Source organism: Meleagris gallopavo, chromosome 5, assembly GCF_000146605.3.
Source record: "Meleagris gallopavo isolate NT-WF06-2002-E0010 breed Aviagen turkey brand Nicholas breeding stock chromosome 5, Turkey_5.1, whole genome shotgun sequence".
In the NCBI taxonomy this organism is placed as follows: Eukaryota; Metazoa; Chordata; class Aves; order Galliformes; family Phasianidae; genus Meleagris; species Meleagris gallopavo.
Genome location: NC_015015.2, coordinates 8401000 through 8420642, shown reverse-complemented (window position 1 = coordinate 8420642; position 19643 = coordinate 8401000). Strand labels below are relative to the sequence as shown.

General features: G+C 37.9%; 1 protein-coding gene across 1 annotated transcript in view; it reads left to right on the top strand.

Annotated features, from left to right (window-relative positions):
* The window catches only part of AMPD3 (adenosine monophosphate deaminase 3), an 18217-nt gene extending 169 nt beyond the window's left edge, over nt 1-18048 (top strand). Inside the window, exons 2-12 of the mRNA XM_010710987.1 lie at nt 654-906; nt 3080-3209; nt 7432-7626; nt 7850-7981; nt 8860-9023; nt 10074-10200; nt 11107-11270; nt 13236-13356; nt 14440-14613; nt 15715-15825; nt 16672-18048. Of these exons, the coding sequence (XP_010709289.1) occupies nt 654-906; nt 3080-3209; nt 7432-7626; nt 7850-7981; nt 8860-9023; nt 10074-10200; nt 11107-11270; nt 13236-13356; nt 14440-14613; nt 15715-15825; nt 16672-16848 (1748 nt within the window). The 3' untranslated portion in view covers nt 16849-18048. The remainder of the gene's footprint in view (nt 1-653; nt 907-3079; nt 3210-7431; nt 7627-7849; nt 7982-8859; nt 9024-10073; nt 10201-11106; nt 11271-13235; nt 13357-14439; nt 14614-15714; nt 15826-16671) is intronic.
* The last annotated feature ends 1595 nt before the right edge of the window (nt 18049-19643 follow it).

Genomic DNA, 19643 nt, shown 5'->3' with positions numbered 1-19643 from the left:
TTGTACATAAAAGTAAGGAATTCTATTTGAAATAAAAAAAGCCAAAAACAAACCCACCACTGTCTTGGTCAGAGTGAGAAGTGCTGAGTCTTGAATTATTTCTGGCTCTCTGCTGAGTGACGTATATTCACTAATGATCGAGAGAAAGAGAAGGTGACCATGGTATGCGTGCACTAGTCTGCATCACTGGATTATGGGAAGGGCAGTCTGTTCTTTTCTGGCTAATGTTTCAATATGAGAACAGCTGAATTACTGGATGCTTAAATATAAACTTCCAAAATTATTACAGTGAGTCAGAAGGTTAAAAAAAACCCAAACAAACAATGAATGTGGGTGTAAGTCAACAGCTGTTACAAACTTAATTTGAAACTTATATCACTCTATATTAATTTTATACTATTAAATCTATTTCTATATTGGTTTAGAGAACTCTAATAATTGAAATGAAACATCTTAATTTATATGAAAGGTTATCACTTTCATATCTTAGAGATGGCAATTACATGTGAGCTTGTCACAATAGAATTGTATTGTAACAACTGACCTACTGTACTAATCAAAAATATGATCTTAATGCACGTATTGAGATCTGCTAAAATTAAAATTATAGAAGCAGAAAGTCTTCTTCCCAATTATTCAGCCTTTTGTGTGAGTTACTTGTAAATATAATGTAAATGTATTTCCAGATTTTCATTCACCCCCAGAAGAAAATGAAGATCCTTACAATCTTGATGATGCTCCAAACAATTTGGATTATGTTGTCAAGATAAAAGGCGGCATTCCATTTGTTTATGATAACAAAGAAATGATGGAGCTCAATGAGCCTCGGAGTCTGCCCTATCCTGACCTGGAGACCTATACCCTTGACTTGAGCCACGTTCTTGCTCTAATTGCAGATGGTCCAACGTACGTTTTTTGTTTTATTTCTTCTCTGCCCCTTCCGGCTGCTGGTTCCCTTCAGTTTAATACTTTTAATTTCTGTCATAGAATCATAGAATTGCTCAGGTTAGAAAAGACCTTAAAGATCATTGAGTCCAACCATGACCTAACCATACAACCCTCCACCAAATCATGTCTCTGAGCACCACATCCAAACGGATTTTAAACACATCCTGGGATGGTGACTCAACCTCGGGAGCCTATTCCAGTGCTTAACTGCCCCTTCTCTGAAGACGTTTTTCCTGATATCCAACCTAAACCTCCTCTGGCTGAACTTGAGGCCATTTCCCCTCATCCTGTCACTAGTGAGAAAAGACCAACCCCGCTCTTGCTGTAAGCACCTTTCAGGTATTTGAAGAGAGCAATAAGGTCTCCCCTCAGCCTTCTTTTCCCAGTCTAAAGAGTCCTAGTTCCTTCAGTTGCTCACTGTAGGGCATATTCTCCAAGCCCTTCTCCAGCCTTGTTGCCCTTCTCTGGATCTGTTCCAGCACCTCAGTGTCCTTTCTATACTGAGATGCCCAAAACTGAACACAGTACTTGAGGTGAGGCCTCACAAGTGCTTAGTCCTGCTCACCGCCACACCATTCCTGATCCAAGCCAGGATGCCATGGGCCACCTTGGCCACCTGGGCACACTGCTGGCTCATATTCAGCCAACTGTCTATCAGTACACCAAGGTCACTTTCTGAAAGGCAGCCTATGCTCTTGCCATTATTATCCTGCTCCAGATCAAAGCTAGCTGGAGTATAATTCTTTGCAGTCTGAAATAGGTAAATGCATTTCTAAATTCAGTGTACTTTATTCCAAGAGAGAAGGAAAACTAAAGGGCAAGGAAGAAAAACTCAAACTTATTGAATACTCTTATTTTTGCATCAATTATTAATAGTATTTATAAGCAACCCAAAAGAAAGGACAAGTTTGGTAGAACATGTTAGAAAGCTCAGCAGCTCTGTGAATGCAGGAGTGATCTTCTGCTCCTTTTGCTTTTTCAGATTAAGTGGTTGTAGGCTGATTCACTCTCTCTGATAAGTATATACAAACAAAAAGGAAAAAAGTCTTTTAATAATCCTGTTGCATAAACTTTTTATACTCTATTTAATTTCCTTGTTTGTAACAAGTGCTTTCCTGTCATTTTTGTCTGTCAAATGTGGACCTGCTTGGAGATCAAGAATCCATTGTTCTTTAACCTTCGTTGTGCTTAAAGTAGTGAAATCTCACCCCTTGCTCCTCAGATTTCCGGTTTCTTGAATAATAGTATGACCCCAAAATACTATGAATTGGACTTTCAGATTCATTACGAGATTTGTATTCTGCTGAGGACAGACTGCCAACAATGAAGCAGAGAAAAGAAAGCTATTACATTAATGCACTATCAAAATATTGTAGATTTTATAAGAGTTGACAGATGGTGAAGAGAAAAAAACATGGCATTTGTTAAAAAGAGAATGAAAAACGTAACTGGAGTTGAAAGAGAAGCTGGAAGAGTAAGAGGAGTAGGCAAACTGGAACAAAAAAGCAGTTATTTTTTTCAGAAGAGCACTTGGAAGAATTTGGGGGCAAAAAAAGGAAAAAGTAACGTAGCTACACAACAGATGTGCTTTTAAGGCACCAGAAATGAAACGATATTAAATTTTACTTGGCTTTCTGTATTCACACTGAAAATCAGACAGAAACTGGGAAATAAAATTTTTATTTTCATAGTGAAGTGTATACAGGGTGTTCCTGTTTATATACAAAGTGATCTCCTCTACTGGATATAGAATCATAGAGCCAGAGAATGGTTTGGGTTGGAATGGACCTTTAAGATCATCTAGTTCCAACCCCCTGCTAATTGGACAACTTAAAGGACTTAAGAGCATTGTTACACAAGTTGTTGGATTTGGAAGAGATACCTAAAGGCCATCTAGTCCAACTCCCCTGCAAGTTAGTTCTGTTTCATTAGAGGTTTCCTTAATAACCTTGGTCTGAAATAATACTAGATATTAACTTATGTATTTATTAACCACTAGGAAAAGAAGAAATCATTCGTCTTAGATTTCATTAAAAATATAATCTGTTTTTACTAGAAAACTTTCAAGTTCCATCTGAACTCAATATACAAAGTAGTTCCAAGTCAGTAACTTTTGTGTTTTCTTTTGCAGAAAGACATACTGCCATCGCCGGCTGAACTTTTTAGAATCTAAATTTAGTTTGCATGAGATGTTAAATGAAATGTCTGAGTTTAAAGAACTGAAGAGTAATCCCCATCGAGACTTTTATAACGTGAGAAAGGTAGGTGTGGTAAGGATTAGAGGCGTAGCATTGTTTTCAGCAGGAGTGCCAACCATTTTGCTTTTTTGTGTGTGAGGCATAGATGAGGTGCACAAAGTTGTGTGTGTATAGCACTGAATTGAATGATGTTATTTTTACTACTTGGGAAGACATGAAAATTGCCTGGGTTAAATCAATTATGCTAAACTCTTTTGTTTCCTTTTTCGGAATCACACTGGCTTAATTGTATGTAGATCAATTTTAGGAGTGAAACTATTGATCAAATTATGCTCACATAGATTGTGAACAAAAATATCCATGTGGAGTTTTAATTCAGTTTGATGAATTTACCTACAGGTGGCTCAAGTGCATTTTGCTGTTCTCATGCAGATAAATTATAATAGACTGCAGCTTGAACAACTACTTCTATTTTGAATAAAAATTTATCTTCAAATTGAAAATACAGATGTGTTTAAATACACATACAACAATATAAAGATCTTACAAACTGAACTGATGTTGCATGCTGCCATCAGTACCTGGTTTAATAAATAAGTCTAGAAAAAAAAAAAAAAAGCCTAATTTTTATATTCTGAGCTGCACCTGAGATGCACTGGGATGTAATTAGCAGACAGGTGGGGAATCAAGGAGGTAGTTTTATTTCTTGACACATAATGAAGGGAGCTTCATTCCCTCAAAAGCACAGCACTTTTAGACTGCTTAGTTTGCTTCCCTTTCTTCATTTTAAAAGGAAGCTACTTGAGAGAGAAAACATTTCATTTCCATAGGTGAGATTTCTTCAAAAAGTGGTACTTGCTGCTGGTGTTTTTAATCATTTCAGGTCTATTTTGCATTGTGTCTTTGTGCAAAGATGTTGTGCATGTTTTGTAACTGTGGAGTTTGGGTCAACGATACTTTTATCTTGTTATGTTTTGATTTCCTAGTGCATCAAAAAGTCAGCTTGGCTTTTCCCAATAGCATTCTGGCTGTTGAATGTTTGCTACTGTTGCAGTAATAACTATCAAACACAGCAAAGCAAAACTACCTGATTGTCTCTCACAAAGCTAGATGCAGATGGATAAATTTGAATTTTGTGCTTATATCTGTTAAGTATGTGGATGGGAGGATCTATTAGCTAGCTAATTCACTCAAACAGTTCTCAAGAAGCCAAGGTTCAATTCTGAATTTGATAACAGGTTTCTTGTATAACCCTGGCCAAGATATCTACTCTGTACTACACTCAGATAACACACTCGTCTAGCTGATTGAGATGTTAATAATAAAAGTCATTGTGACTGAGGAGTATGATGGACAAGTGTGGGGATCAGATAACTTCCTCGACAATGAAATGGAATACTGAGAAGCTGTACTTAACAGGACTGTGTTTGCTCAGTTCAATTTTTAAAAGCAATCGTTCAGTGTTTCTGGGCATATAATTACTTTCCAATTACCTTCTAGTGAGTAAGCCAGTTTACAAATGAATTAATGTTGTTCAAAAGCACAAAATGTGTACCGCTTCCTCTTTGGCAATATTCTAATTCAAGAAAAGAGGAACAAGCTTGTTCTCCTGTGGCAGAGACCTATCCTGCTAATTACTGCTTATGAAATTCTTGCAGCGGAGAAGTTAATCTTGCTTAAACCCTTAAGCTTTACAAAGCACTTTCTGTGGCAAGTAAACTGCAATGTAGGCAGTGTTTCTACAAACTCCAAATAAACTCATTTCCTAATGTCTTGCTAATCAGAGTAGCATCTTTGAATCTGTAGCTCACCAGAAGTCCTTCTTCAATATTAACAGTATCAACAATGAATCTTATAGTGTGAAACAGTCTGCTAGGGCCAGTATTTGCAGGATCTCTCTCTTTCAGTCAGTCCTATTCAATGCAAACACATAAAGAAAGCAAGAAATAATATTCACCTCCCCAAAAAGCTGAAGTTGTCTACTATTTCCCTCAGGCACTAGTCTGGAAATGCTGGTGCAGTCTTTTTGCTTATATAACGAAACTAAAGTACCTGATGGAAAGTGCCAAAATGAAAACAAACATGAATATAGTGGTAAGGTCAATCAGTGAGCACATATCACAGTATTTAGGAATCCGGCCAGCATTATTTGCTGACAGAATTCACTGTTATATTCTCTTCTCTGTGACCCTCACCCTCCCCCCCCTTTTTTTTCTTTTTTTTCCTGGTTTAATGAGAATTCTCCTCCATTGAGCTTATTGAGTTCATAAATCCCAAGATAAAGATCCTTTTAAATAAGTGAAATGTATGTGTATAATATGTATATCTGGAAAATTACCCTTTAATAACCAAACAAGTATTTCTGTACATAGATGGGAGTCCACAGGTGGTAGGACAGTGGCTGGCTCTGCTTGGCTCTCCAGGGGAGGTGGACAACTGGCTGTGTAGGAGTAGGCTAACTTTAGAGAAAACTCTGGAGTCTGCTAATAGCAAGGCCCTCCCACACTGTGCAACTGATGCATAGCAAAGTACAGCCACACTGACTTGCCACATAACTCCTGAGTTGCCTGCATTGAGGGTGAGATAAAGTAGTGAGTTTAGCTCCACAGCATCACAACTTAAAACTGAGCCTTTGTGTAGTGGATCTCCCAACAAACTGAATGAAGTAAATCTACATAGCAGGATTGACAGATACCTGCCTTCTAGACATACAATTAAAAGCCTGGTGAGTGAACAGCCAATCTATATCATAACTTGCCTGAACTTTGATTCACTTGGAGGTTGCTTTTTTGTTTGTTTTCAATAACTACTTTCTGACTTTGGTCACGATAGTCTTTCAACATACAAGCTAAAAGTTATAGTGAATAGGAAGGAAATCATGTGGGTTAACATCAGATTCAAAAGAGAATACTTCTGTTCACCTCTGCTGCAATGTTAGCATTAGATGTACTCGTGCCCTATACGTGTTAATTGGCAAAACAGTACTTTGTATTTCCAAAGCACTGTGCATACTACTTATTTCCTTCTCCATAGCAATTTGTTTCTGTATTCACATGAATATGATTGCTACAGGGCTCAATTCTCTGCATTTTACAGTGAGTACAGCCAAAACAGAAGCTGGAGACACAGGGATTCACATCTCCTGTGTCTCCTGGCTTACAGGTTGTTCCAGATGGCACAAGCATGAATTAGACAAACTCCTGCAGGGGTCTGCTCTAGGAACTATTTCAGCTGCCAGGAGCTTTTCTGTGCTTTCTGCAAACTTATCTTTTAAACCAGGTACTGACTGAAGCATGAAAAATCAGGTCAGTTTGCAAGATCTTTTTGTTGTTGAATGTGTATTTAGATATATCTCTATTTTTAATTTGAAGTGAAATTTTTGTTCAAAATATATGCAGTTGTTCAAACTACAGTCTGTTATAACACAGGTGTTGTAGCCTTATAAAGTTAAATTTTTCCAAGTGAATGTTAATAGCATAGCTTAAAAATGAGGACATACAGTGAGTCCTAAGGATTAACATTTAATTGTTAATCATTGCCCAGTTGAAAGATGCTAGGTGCTTTACAAAGCAAGAAACAGGCCTGTCTCAAAGCATACAAGATGAGGCACACTCCTAGTGTACATCCCACTGGATTCCCAGCTCACTCTTGTGTTTGTACTGGGTTAGCTTTTCAGAGAAGATGTATCAACCTTTTAGGTGATGCTTTTGATTCTTTACTTGATGGTCTGTAATAGGCACAAGAGGAAGAAGACACAAAATACAAAATTGCAGTGCAAGTTTTTTACACAAAAGAAACAGAGATCTGTGAAAGCTATTTATTTTTTAGTAAGAATTCCAGGACAAAAAAAGAAGGACCTGAAAGAGTGCTCTTGGCCCTTCTGTGAAGCTTGCACTTCCCCTCAGTGTGTAAACAGACCTGAAGGAACTGAAAAATCTGTCAGTATTATAAGTTGCTATGTTATGATTAAACATGGAAAATAGTGACAGAATCTCTTGTTGCATATATTACAGTTGTAGTGATCTGGGATATTTCATGTGGTTGAAATACCAAAATGACTAATGCTTTTGGAAGTAGCTGAGACTTCCACGTGCTTTCAGTCACAGAGAACAGTTACAACGACAGCCTATAACTCTACTGGCATCACTGATTCACTGATGAAGGATACTGAAGGATGAGGGTACTTCAAGAACACATATTCATCATTGCCTCTGACATCAACAAATTCACAAAGTTTGTTTGAGTCTATGGACAAGGAGTACAATTAACCTTGTTTTGATTTCAGGTTGATACTCATATCCATGCCGCTGCTTGCATGAACCAGAAACACTTACTAAGGTTTATTAAGCACACGTATCAAACGGAGCCAGACAGGATTGTTGCAGAGAAAAAAGGCAAGAAGATGACCTTAAAGCAAGTCTTTGAAAGCCTTCACATGGATCCATACGACCTCACTGTAGACTCTTTAGATGTCCATGCAGTAAGTAAGACACAAAAATAAAAGAGAAATCTATGATTTCTACGTGTGAAATGCTGGTTTCTACAGTTTTTTCAGAATTTGAACTTGTGCATTACTTCACACACTAGAAGTGACTTAGCACAAGCTGGTGCTTCTTTGTGCGTGTTCTTGCTAGGCAATTTTATGTATAAACTATCTGTATATTTAATTTCTGTAATTATTGTGGGTTTTTTCCTTCTTATAGGGTCGTCAAACATTTCATCGATTTGACAAATTCAATTCCAAGTACAATCCAGTTGGTGCCAGTGAGCTGAGGGACTTGTATTTGAAAACTGAGAACTACATTGGTGGTGAATATTTTGCTCGTATGGTCAAGGTAAATCATTCTCTGGTTTTCCCAGCGGTACAGAAATGAGATTTTCTAGAAGATTTCTGATGCTATAACTGTATCTAGGGTCAGAACTGTGGGTAAGTGATTCCCAAGTATTGCGTTTGTTCTAGCAATGGATCAGAAAAAGACCTCTGCCAAATCAGCCACTGCTGCTTCCAGAACAACTGTGTGAGCTCTAACCTGCATATAACTTCAAAGCAGAGCATGTGCTTTCAAGCTAATGGAAAGCAGCTAAGGCTGAAGTCACTGGCTTAATGTTTTGTTAGGATGCAGTTGCCTGGTGTTAGTTGTTAGGGAAGGAGGACATAGGTAAGTGCCTTGACATACATCTGTTTCTGCACATACACAGGCCTCCAAATTTGCTTCTTGCAATACAAGAGTTAGTTGCATAGTTAGCATTCATGAACCAGATATCAACTGCTCAAAAAAAAGTGCTTTTCTAAAATTAACACCCTTAGAATTAGTTACTAACATGTATTCTGGGTCAGATTCTCCATTGTTCTGCATATTTTATGCTGTCATTTACTACAATATAAAGTAGTTTTGTTCCGATTTGTCAATTTTAAACATAGGCCTTAAGATATTAGTATTTATAGCACAAGAATATTGTCATGTAACTGAAAGTGGTACAGTTAGTTATACTTAAATAGCATTCTGGCAGAAGATTTACATATTTCTTTCTATTCCCCCCCCCACCCCAAGAAATAATTAAAAAATAAGACAGATGAGCAATTCCCTTTGTCTATAAAAAATGACAGTATAGAGTTATGCCTGATGTATAGAAAATATGATGGTAAATATACTACTGGCTGGTAATGATTTTCTGTGTCTGTGCTAAAGCAAATATATGTATTGTTCAATAGGAAGTAGCCCTTGAACTAGAAGAAAGTAAGTACCAGTATACAGAACCCCGATTATCCATCTATGGACGGTCTCCAGATGAATGGCTGAGCTTGGCAAACTGGTTCATTAAACATAAAGTCTATTCTCCTAATATGCGCTGGATAATTCAAGTTCCCAGAATCTAGTAAGTAATCAGAAGCTCTTAGTAACTGTAAGACTTTGAAATCATCCAAATTATTTGGTTTTAATTTCTGATATTAGATTAGATATTTCTGATTTTAGATGGCTTATAAACTGTCCCATAGTTCTATTTATAAACAGCAGCCTGGGTAATTTATTCTTGACCACTGCTGCAGTTCTGACAGTCTGGGGGTGGAGAAGGAGATGGAGTTTAAATGTACTCTTTATTCAGCTGTGAAGTGCTTTGAAATTTGAAGATATGAAAACCAAAAAATCACAACTGGATGAAATTGAGCTGCATTCAAAGGCAAGGTAAAATGCAACTCCATAGTTAAAATAAATCAACTCTCGAGTTTCACAAGGAAGTAGAAAATGCTCTGTAAAATCATTATTATCCAACTTTCTTCAGATCGATGTCTAAATGACAGTGAACTTAGAAACACAACCTGGATTGTTACCATTTGCAAGCTGTAACTGATACCAGTATTTACTAGTTTTTAAGCATCCGCTGGGACTTTAGGTCCTTTATGAAAAGGCTTGTGTTTCTAATACTCCATATTGTAGCTAATATAGTCTCCCATGATAATTTTGTTAGCCTTCATGGCTGAACTTCATTTTTTGAAAATCCACAGCTGGAATATGAGTAGAGAAAGTGCTGTCACTAAACCAAAAAGTTTTACTTTCATTTAGAGTAAGTTACACCTTTGGAAAACAGATCCTCGTGAGGGGTGATTCTTTATGTCCTTTTGTAGTACTTGAATTGCTGTAAGAGAAGGTGCCATTCTTCTTGAGATGACATCTACCATTGCATACTGTCTCTATTTTTGGAGCACTTGGGAGCTTCAGCAGAGCCTGGATGAAGCAGAGCATCAGACAGTGCAGGGAACAGAGCACAGAGACAGTTCCTGCCCTGACATAAACTTTAGATTTCTCAGTCTTGGCAGAACTGAAGCATTAGCATATAAATAGAAATAAAAGGATATGTATGAAAACTGAGGAAAAATATAAGCTGATGACAGAATAGTCACAACTGTGTGTATTTTTCCCCCTTCAGTGATATATTTAGGTCAAAGAATATTCTGCCTAGTTTTGGAAAGATGTTAGAGAACATTTTTGTGCCTTTGTTTGAAGCAACAATCAATCCCAAAGACCACAAAGAATTACATCTTTTCCTCAAATATGTAAGTATGCTTGCATTTTCTGTCTTAGGTCCTGTGCTACTCAACACAGCTGTTGCCAGACAGTAAAAGAACCTTTCTCCTTGATAGTACACCTATTGTTGTTTTAAAACAACTCAGCAACTATTTATTTGTCTTCCCAGAATGTCTAAAGCGTTCACGTGATTTTGTGCAGAGGGAACATCCTAACCTGGGATATGTACTTTCAGCTTGCATCTGGGACTCGCCTCCAAAAATGAAGCAACTGAAGGGAAATGACTGTAGATCCTGATGGGGTTCAGGAGAGATGTGGGGATGTAGCTGCTGGGACTTAATTAAGAGAGACATTTCTGAATGCACTCCAGATCAGAACTTAAGATTTCTTGGGAGCTTCTGGCCTTCTGCTGCTTTTCAAGTAGAGAGCAGATGAGTTTGAAGAATTATAACGTGTATCTAAGTGAATTTGAAAGGCCTTGTTAAAGGCTTTTTTTGCGCTTCAGGGCTTCTTGTTTGTTTCAGAAGATGCAGGAAGCTTCCTTAGGAATTTCTTTCTCTTTTCTCCTCCCCCCCCTACTGTTCTTCTCTGTTAACATTGGGGCACTTCAGAACAGCATAGCATCAATGGCAGGACTTCTTTTTTGCTGTTTGCTTATTTTCCTGCAAAACAGGAGGAATGTGCCATGTTCATGCTTCTTGTGAGCCTGTACTTCTGCATACCCTGCTTCGTCCTAAGACAAGTTTCTGGAGCAAGAGTTGCTCTTTGAGTGATGCTACAGAGATAACACGATTGCCACTGTCTGCATGATATGGTAGGAAGGCAGAACAGAAGGACGTCTAGCTAGCATGATGAAGGAAATAAAGAGGACTATATGCTTTGTGCAGAAGCATCCTTGTTGGCTTCACTAACTCCTGTGAATCTTCTCCCACCAGGTGACTGGCTTTGACAGTGTTGATGATGAATCCAAGCATAGTGGCCATATGTTCTCTGACAAAAGCCTTAACCCTGACCTCTGGACCAGCGAGAAGAATCCCCCATATAGCTATTATTTGTATTACATGTATGTCAACATCATGTTGCTAAACAACCTTAGGAAGTAAGTAGTCATTGTTCTTTGTTATGCATTTTCAGAAAGAAAAATCAATTGGTAATCTTGGTCTTGATGCAAATTTGCAACTAGCTTGAACATCTTTGCAAGCAATGGTTTGCTTGAGGAGTTTTAAAGAGTCCAAGAGGAATATGTGATTGATTTATTCTGAAAACGTTAACTGCAGACAGAACTCAAATGAAATACTCAGAAGCTGTAAAAGTATCAGATTAATATTTTCATTTCATATCTGTGCATAACTTTGTTTTGCGAATTTCTTAAATCTGACTATATCAAACAAAACAAGAAACTCCGCAAAACTGACATTGTTGGCTCAGAGTTGCAGTGGATTTCCAGATTTAACATATCCTTTTGTAAATTGTTATCTCCTGGTGATTTGAGAACAAAGTTGCATTGTGAAATGTTGGTAGACAAAGGAAGCCGTAATTATAAACCACACCTCTAGCTAACTGACTTTAAGATGCTTGCTGACTCATTTGGTTTTACCACTTCTGATAGCAATGTCTAGGCAAGTAATGTGGAGGTGTATCATAGTGAATATGAAATCATGACTGTGAAACAATTTTGGCATTGGATCAGTGAAGCCTGAAATTCAACCTGAGGTTATGTTCCTGAGTTTATAGTTGACTTGCTGGGTGATCTGCGGAACTGACTCAAATTGAGGCGCAGTGGAGTTAGCCATTGACATTTCACTTAACTTGCAAGGATTTGGTTCACTATTACTTATAACATGTTCTGCATTTTCTCAAACGAGGTGCAGAAATTGTCAGAAATTTGTCTTATTTAAATTTTTCCAACCAGATTTTATTTCTCCTCTCCACTGCTACCTGAAGCATTGTTTTTCTCTACCACTCTATGTAATCAAGGCTTTTAATAAAACAACCACCTTAGTCTGCCTTGTATTTGCAACAGGCCTTGTTAAATATCTGTTGAGTTGTGTCTTTTCCTTTACAGAACTAAAATTGTCGTTCCTTCCTCCTGCTTGCTCTACATTCTCTTTAGTGTATACTTTTTTTTTCTTTCCAAAACAGAGATCTGGCAGAACGTACGCATTTGTTTTTTACCTACAAATCATTTCAACAACTGTTTGAAAATCTCCCTAGATAATCATAAAATCATCTTTACAGCTAGGTGAGATATTGAAACATCTCATCAGTGAGTCAGTAGAACTGTCCACCCTGTTGAACAGACTAAGTATTTGAGCCAATCCGTTCTGGTTTACAGTTCTGGCAATATTAACAAAATTAGCAAGGATGGATTACATCCTCCAATCCTCTTTTAGGTGAAACATTAGTGAGCATACTTCCTCAATTTGCTTTATAATCCTGCAGCCCTTGTTGAAATTCAGTTTTGAACACCTCTGAAGATCGCTGGACACTGTATAAACAAATAAAAGATTTATAGAAAATGTAGTGTCTAGAATGGTAACTAACACTCTGAGATCATCTCTATGCTACTGAGGTTTTACGTTACACCAAACTTCGTGAGGTGGCAGGTTGACATCATACTGGGAAGTGTTAGTTACTTTTGGCAATAAGCTTCTAATTCTTCCCTTGATTTTTTTTTTTTTTTTTTTTTATTTTTTTTTAAATGTAGCTATTTTGCAGCTAAAGGCTGCATCAGTTCACTTAACTTTCCATCTGCCAGTTCCCTGGACTGCAGTCAGTTCAGTAGGTGCTCACCCAATAGTGAACACATGGCTAAGAGAGATGTAACTGGGAAAGTAAAGAAGAAACACACAAATACATCAGGTAATGGAAGGGGCTTGGGTAGAGGGACCTGCTGTATTAGACAGCGGCTCATTGGGCTGGTATCTAGGCATGATAGATATCACAATACACTGTAGTGTATATTTTTAATTTGTTTAATTTCCTGTATTAATGATAATTATCTGCATATCCGGTGAAGTACAATAAATTTCTTTTAAGTGGGACTTGCTTTTCATTTGCTCAGGGAAAGAGGCATGTGTACTTTCCTGTTTCGACCTCACTGTGGAGAAGCTGGTTCTATCACACATCTTGTGTCAGCCTTTCTGACAGCAGACAACATTTCTCATGGACTGCTCTTGAAGAAGGTACTGCTTGCATACTCATCTAAACTGATCACTGTCTGCTTATAGCAGTCACCAAATTAGCTTTATCTAGACAGCCACACATTAACTTTCTTAGCATGGAAGAGTTCTTCACTTTGATTAGAAAGGAGTGAGCTGAGCTCAGGAGTGAGCTCAGCTTCCTACTTCTTTGAATTTTCCAATTGGCAGCCCTGTTCATGGAAAAGTTCATTAATTTTGTTATTATTTGTATCTAGAGTAATTGGATCATTTGATCACAAAATTTAACATAGCTATATAATATAGTAATATTTTATATACAACTGGATTGTTGTAGCTAGGACAAACGCTATACCTGGCCTATCAGTAAATAACCATCACACAAATTCTCATCTGCAGGCCACTTTTTTTGCAATTAAAATAATTGGTCAGTGATTGGCAGGCTTGCAATGAGATCATTGCAATTCTTTTCAAAAAGTTATCGTAAGTTTTGCCTGAAGTCATTTCTGATGTAATGCTCTGAACCACTGATTCCCAAAATGAGACAGACATAAAGAAAAGTAGTACCTGACCCAGAGTATTTTCCCATTCACTCCTGCTTAGCCTGGTGGGATAACGTGGCATAGCAGACAGGTTCACTGGTTGGTTAGGCCAAAAACAGGAATGAGTAAAGATGAGGTGACTATGCATGATTCAAATTAAACTCTTCAAATTGGTCTGCAGTTTTGAAAATAGCACATTGCTTAGCTGTTCTGATACGTCTGTTATTATCTGTGACTTCCAGCTTTTGGGGGAGGTGGAGATACACTGCTAGGATCAAATGCAGCACTCTTACTAGTTATATACAGTTTTGAATCTGCAGTAAAGTCAGCACAAGTTTAAAGACAAGACTGCAGATGACTTTGAAGAATGTAAATTATTACTGTAAAGATCAGTAACAATTTATAATTTAGACACTTAAACCTGAAAAAATTCAGCGTAAATGTAACACATTTTGGTTTTCATCCTCCCTCTGTCATGTTATTCCACTTTCTCCAAGGGAAATTTTTTTTTTTCTTCCCACTATCCCATAGTAACACTAACTGCTGGTTGTATTTTATTTTGCAGAGTCCTGTCTTGCAGTATCTTTATTATCTTGCACAAATTCCCATTGCCATGTCTCCACTTAGTAACAACAGCCTATTCCTGGAGTACTCAAAAAATCCACTACGGGAATTCCTACATAAGGGACTTCATGTCTCTCTCTCTACAGATGATCCTATGCAATTTCATTACACAAAGGTAAGAATTGCAGAAATCACTTGTCGTTTGAAATTGGCAATAGTACTATGCAGGTCCAGAATGACCTGAAATCTTTTATATAATTGCTTAGGATGTAAAGTTTCATGTCTTTTAGTCACTACATTCATTGTTCTTCCTCATTCCCAGTCTACTACTCACTGTTAGGTTTCATAGGGAAATGTCTGATTTCCTAATTATGTTTCTTTTGTACTCTTGCCTCTCCAGTGTTGGCTGTTGAAGTATAGAATGAAGGATGAGGCTGGAGGGAGGTTTGAGCCTTCATAAACAATCCTCTAGAGTGCCAGGAAAGTCGTTTCCTTACTAATAAATGTGGGGAAGTACATTACAAAATTACCACGTGGAGTCTCTGAAGATCACATAAGCTGTATGCTCGGTGAACTGAAATTAATTCCTGCCCTTGTGTAGCCTGGCAGGACAGAAATACCTGGCCACTGCTTCCCATGATGCCTTGAGTTTGTGATCAGCACTGACATAATATATGTTGTGCCTCACAGTGGCCCATCCATTGCTCAAGTGTCTGAGTTCTGAGGATGAGCCAAGCTCTTGTGTGCTTTGTCCAGGCTTGCCCATGACATGTCTTTGCTAGAAAAGACAGAGAGCTCTGGGGGGGACTTTCTGCATGGAAGGGCATCTGAATTATATGTAGTGTGGACCTCCTCAGCTGTGACAGCCCTCTAGAGTCAGACCCAACACCCTTCTTGTAGGGGAGGTCAGAAGTGAGAAATTGCCCTGCTGTCTGTCTATATAATGTGTCCATGAAAGATTTAAGATTTAAGACTGGGTTCTCCAAGGTTTCTATAAACCCTGAGATCTCATTTGTAATTTGATACAGAATGCAGGCTGCAATTTCTTAGGTTGAGATGACTGGATTCTCAGTATCTATGAATTATTAAGTCACCCTTTGCAAACTAGAAATGAACAGTCCTTTTCATTAATAATAGTAACATTAAGTCTTAAGCCTTTAAGTTTTCACAGCTATCTAAAGAGCATGTATAAATTCCTTAATTAGTAATGAGTACATATCCACATTGACACCTTATTTACATATCATTTGATACTAAACATATTTTGGTGATACAGGAAGCACTCATGGAGGAATACGCTATTGCAGCCCAGGTGTGGAAACTAAGTACCTGTGACTTATGTGAAATAGCAAGAAACAGCGTGCTACAGAGTGGACTGTCAGATAAGGTAATTGGGGCAGAAAAGCTTTCCTTTTTGGTGAATGGTAGGGTGAGTAAAAAGAGAGAAACTAGCAGTCTGAAAATTGGAAAGTAGGTCTTTATGTGACGTACTTGTGCACATCCCTATCTTCTTTTCCCTGAATACTTGCAAAAGATCTGCTACGCCTCACATTAAAAAAGTATTAGTTGCATTTTCCTCATTAGCTTTAGTTTGGAATTTCCCAAATGTGCAGAGACTAGGTGCCTGTTTATACTCATTTCTCCCTCCACTCCCAAATCTTTAATCCTTTGGATGATATCCCTCTGCCAGTAATTTTATGTCTTGCAATAAGTAAAAATAATCTGCCTGTCATTAAGCAAGACATGCTTTTCGCTACCAAGAACTACTACAAAAAGTGTTATATTTAGATATGTAGTCATATTATGTTATTTCCTAAAATCCACAGCATGCTCTCTAAGATTTATTTTAGAGCATCCTCTCTTCCAAGTCCCTTTCAAACATTCCTTTCAAGAAATGTGAAGGGGCTTTTCATGTATGTTGTTTTGTTTCTTGCAGTATTCTCTAGTGACAACTACTGATTTTCCTCAAGTAAACTTCTAACTAACAAAAGAAACCTAAGTCTCTTTTTTTGACCTCTCCTTTGAAAGATGTCGTAGAAAAGACTGAATGCTAGCACAAGGATTTATACTGACCTTAAAATCTCCAGAGGTGATTAAGAACCTGATGTAAAGGTCAATGACCAGCTGGTTAAAGTTGCTCTGTTCACTTGCACTGGACTCATTCAACTATATATTCAGTTATGTAATAAATCAAAGCATTTGAACTGACTTCCTCCTTTAATCCTGTTCACAGGAAAAACAGAAATTCTTAGGGGTTAACTACTGTAAAGAAGGGCCGGAGGGAAATGACATTCGTAAGACAAATGTTGCACAGATCCGGATGGCCTTCAGGTACGAGACGCTGTGTAATGAACTTAGTTTCCTGTCTGATGCTATGAGAACAGACGAGATTTCGACATTGTCAGAGTAGTTACAAGCTCAAATAAGCCACAGCATTTCACTCCCAAGCAGAATGAGATGCTAAATAGTATCGAATCATCTGTTGTTGACGCTACAAAGAAATACCTGAACAATATGGAGAAAAATAAGAGTATGGGAGGTAAACAGCATTTGCTGTTATCTTTTACTGCATTATTCTCATTGCAAAAATGTCAGTTTCTCCAAACAGTAGGCTTTGTAAGACTGCTGTAAATATATGCAAACTAAGAATCATGTATTATTTGTTTCATAGTGTCTTAAATGTGCACTATATTGTAGCTTGCAAAACTATAGAGTATTCATAATGCATCCGTGAGATGCATTTTAGGATACTGCAGATGCTGAAAGAACACACACACCCGTTTTTGTCTCATAGCAATCCTGGCATTTACCACTTGGAATTTGAACCCTTTATTCGATAGCAGATTGTACAGGGTGTGTAATTTTGAGGCTGCCCCCTCATTTATGATTTTTACCTTAACATTTCAGCAGTTAAACTGGAAAACAATAAAACTCAAAACACAGTAGTCACATTTAATGACCATTTAATTACTTCTTGTTGTCATGTAGGATGGCTGCAAATAACAGCAGACTAAATGTTTTTAATCTTAATATGTACAAAACATGGTGACAAAATCATCACTATTGTACACTGTAATAACAAGTGTAATTACATTATGAAAGCTCTGCATTGTAGGTTAAGAACATGTTTTTATTGCTTTTTAATCAGAGTATGCTGGTTTGCCAATTCAAATTGTTTGGAAACTTATGAGATAATTCTGGCTGCATGTAAAGAGAATTTTTTTTTACTTGAACAAAGGAAGTGTTCTTATGAATCAGCAGTAGAAACTCCAGACCTGGGTTCTGGTCCTACTTCTGATGTCTTTTTACAGATTTGTGTTAGTTTGTATTTTAGTCAATTACAGAGATGAATGAGAAGTCACAAACTGTCTATTTATACAGAAGCGAGCTAGGTAATTTTTAGTCATTTTATGTTAAAACATTTTATTTATGATGGAGCAGATAGTAAAATATAACTATTGTGCATCTTTTTTTTCCCCAATTTGAATACCCTTCTTAAGACAAAGTATTTCTTCACTCAGAAGGGAATAAAGGTAATAAATATCACATAATAGTATCTTCATATTGTAGGAACTGTAGGTAGATTCATGCAAAAAGGAAAAAAAAAAAAGAAGACTTGAAGGCTTATGGATAAGCAGAGAGAGAGTGCCAATGCCTGTAAGTCCAAAACTGAAGTAATTAATCTGAAGACCTATAGTCCCTAAGATAGGATGGTAACCCTACAGTTAGAGACCTGCAGGGAGGTTACAAGTCTTAGAACAGAATAAATGCAGAATTAAAGTGTAAAAAACATTTCAACAAATGCTAAGCCAATTAAGTTTCACGCCACTTAGGTTTCTTAGGCCAAGGCCTTGTCCTGCATACCTACACCCATCCTTTCAGAAGCTGACCAGGTCTCACTTCCCCTTGTAAATGCAGAAGGAAGGAATGCTGGTGATATCACCAATACTAGACACCTCAGTAATGGCATAAACGTAGGTATTTATTGAAAGAAACACTCTCCTCAGGCTGTAGGAGTGCTGCAGGTAGTGTCCTAATTAGATTGTTCTCGAGCGGGGAAGCACAACAGTACTCAATATGAGTGATCATGCTTCCCTTTATTGTTGCACACATAGGTTTATATAGGCTTCCAATACACATGTATTCGCTTACTGCTGGTGCACAACATTGGCTGCTAGGTGGGCTGCTCAGCCTTAACCAATGCTCAGTCAGCATTCACCCCTGTGCTGCTAAACCAGTTTACTTGTCAGCCCCCCCCACATCCACAGAGCACAGCTGCAGATGTGGGCCCGCTGTTTACATGCTGCCCCAAGGACATTGTGACTCCTATCTAACTCCTAGTATTTTCTCATGGTATGCACTCTGTGCCGCTGCACCAGCTATGCTCGTACATATTCTCATGGCTGCTCTGCTCTTGCAGCCATTCCCCAACATAGGAGTGGAAAGCAGTACCTTCAAGGACAATTTCTGATGTACCTGCTGTCCTGAACAGTGGTTGCATGAAGGAAGGATTCCCTATTATCAGCTACAGCTGTGCAGCCATGGAAGAGCCCCATAAGAAATTAACCTGAAAAAAGACCTTAGGAAATAGCCTGGAAGTACAGCTTCTACAGGGAGCCCCGGAGCACAGGAACAGACTTCTGGCCATCCAGGGGGCTGCAGTGCTGGCAAGGCTAGAAGAGGAATTCTGATCCAAAACAAGGTTTCAGACAGATGGTGGGAGATTTGCTGTCAGCCCTTCAGCCATCTAGCTTAATGTCTGCAGTATTCAACTGGTGCCATTTCTGACACTCCTAGTGCAGCTAGAAATCCTGTGAAGCAGTGCTATACTGCTCAACTCTGTAACATAAGGTTGTTCTAAGGTTATAGTCAGCAACACCTATTGGCCTCACTGTTAGAGATTTTAGCAGCTCACATAATGCATTATCAGGATCTGAGAATGTAATTTTGGCCTGAATAGTGGTTCCAATCTTTTGACTACATAAAATGGAGAAGTGTTCTCTTCATTAGTACAGCTTCCTAGTAAGTTTCTATAAGAAGTGTTATTTACCTCAGTACCTCTATCCAGTCTGAGTAACATGCTTTTGAGAATTCTACTTTTAAGTATTTTTGATCTCATAACCATTGCTTTACTTGGGCTGTTTCACCTGTGGATTGCCGTTAGTGTGTCTCTTGTTTGTCATTTATATTTCCTAAGTTTTTTTT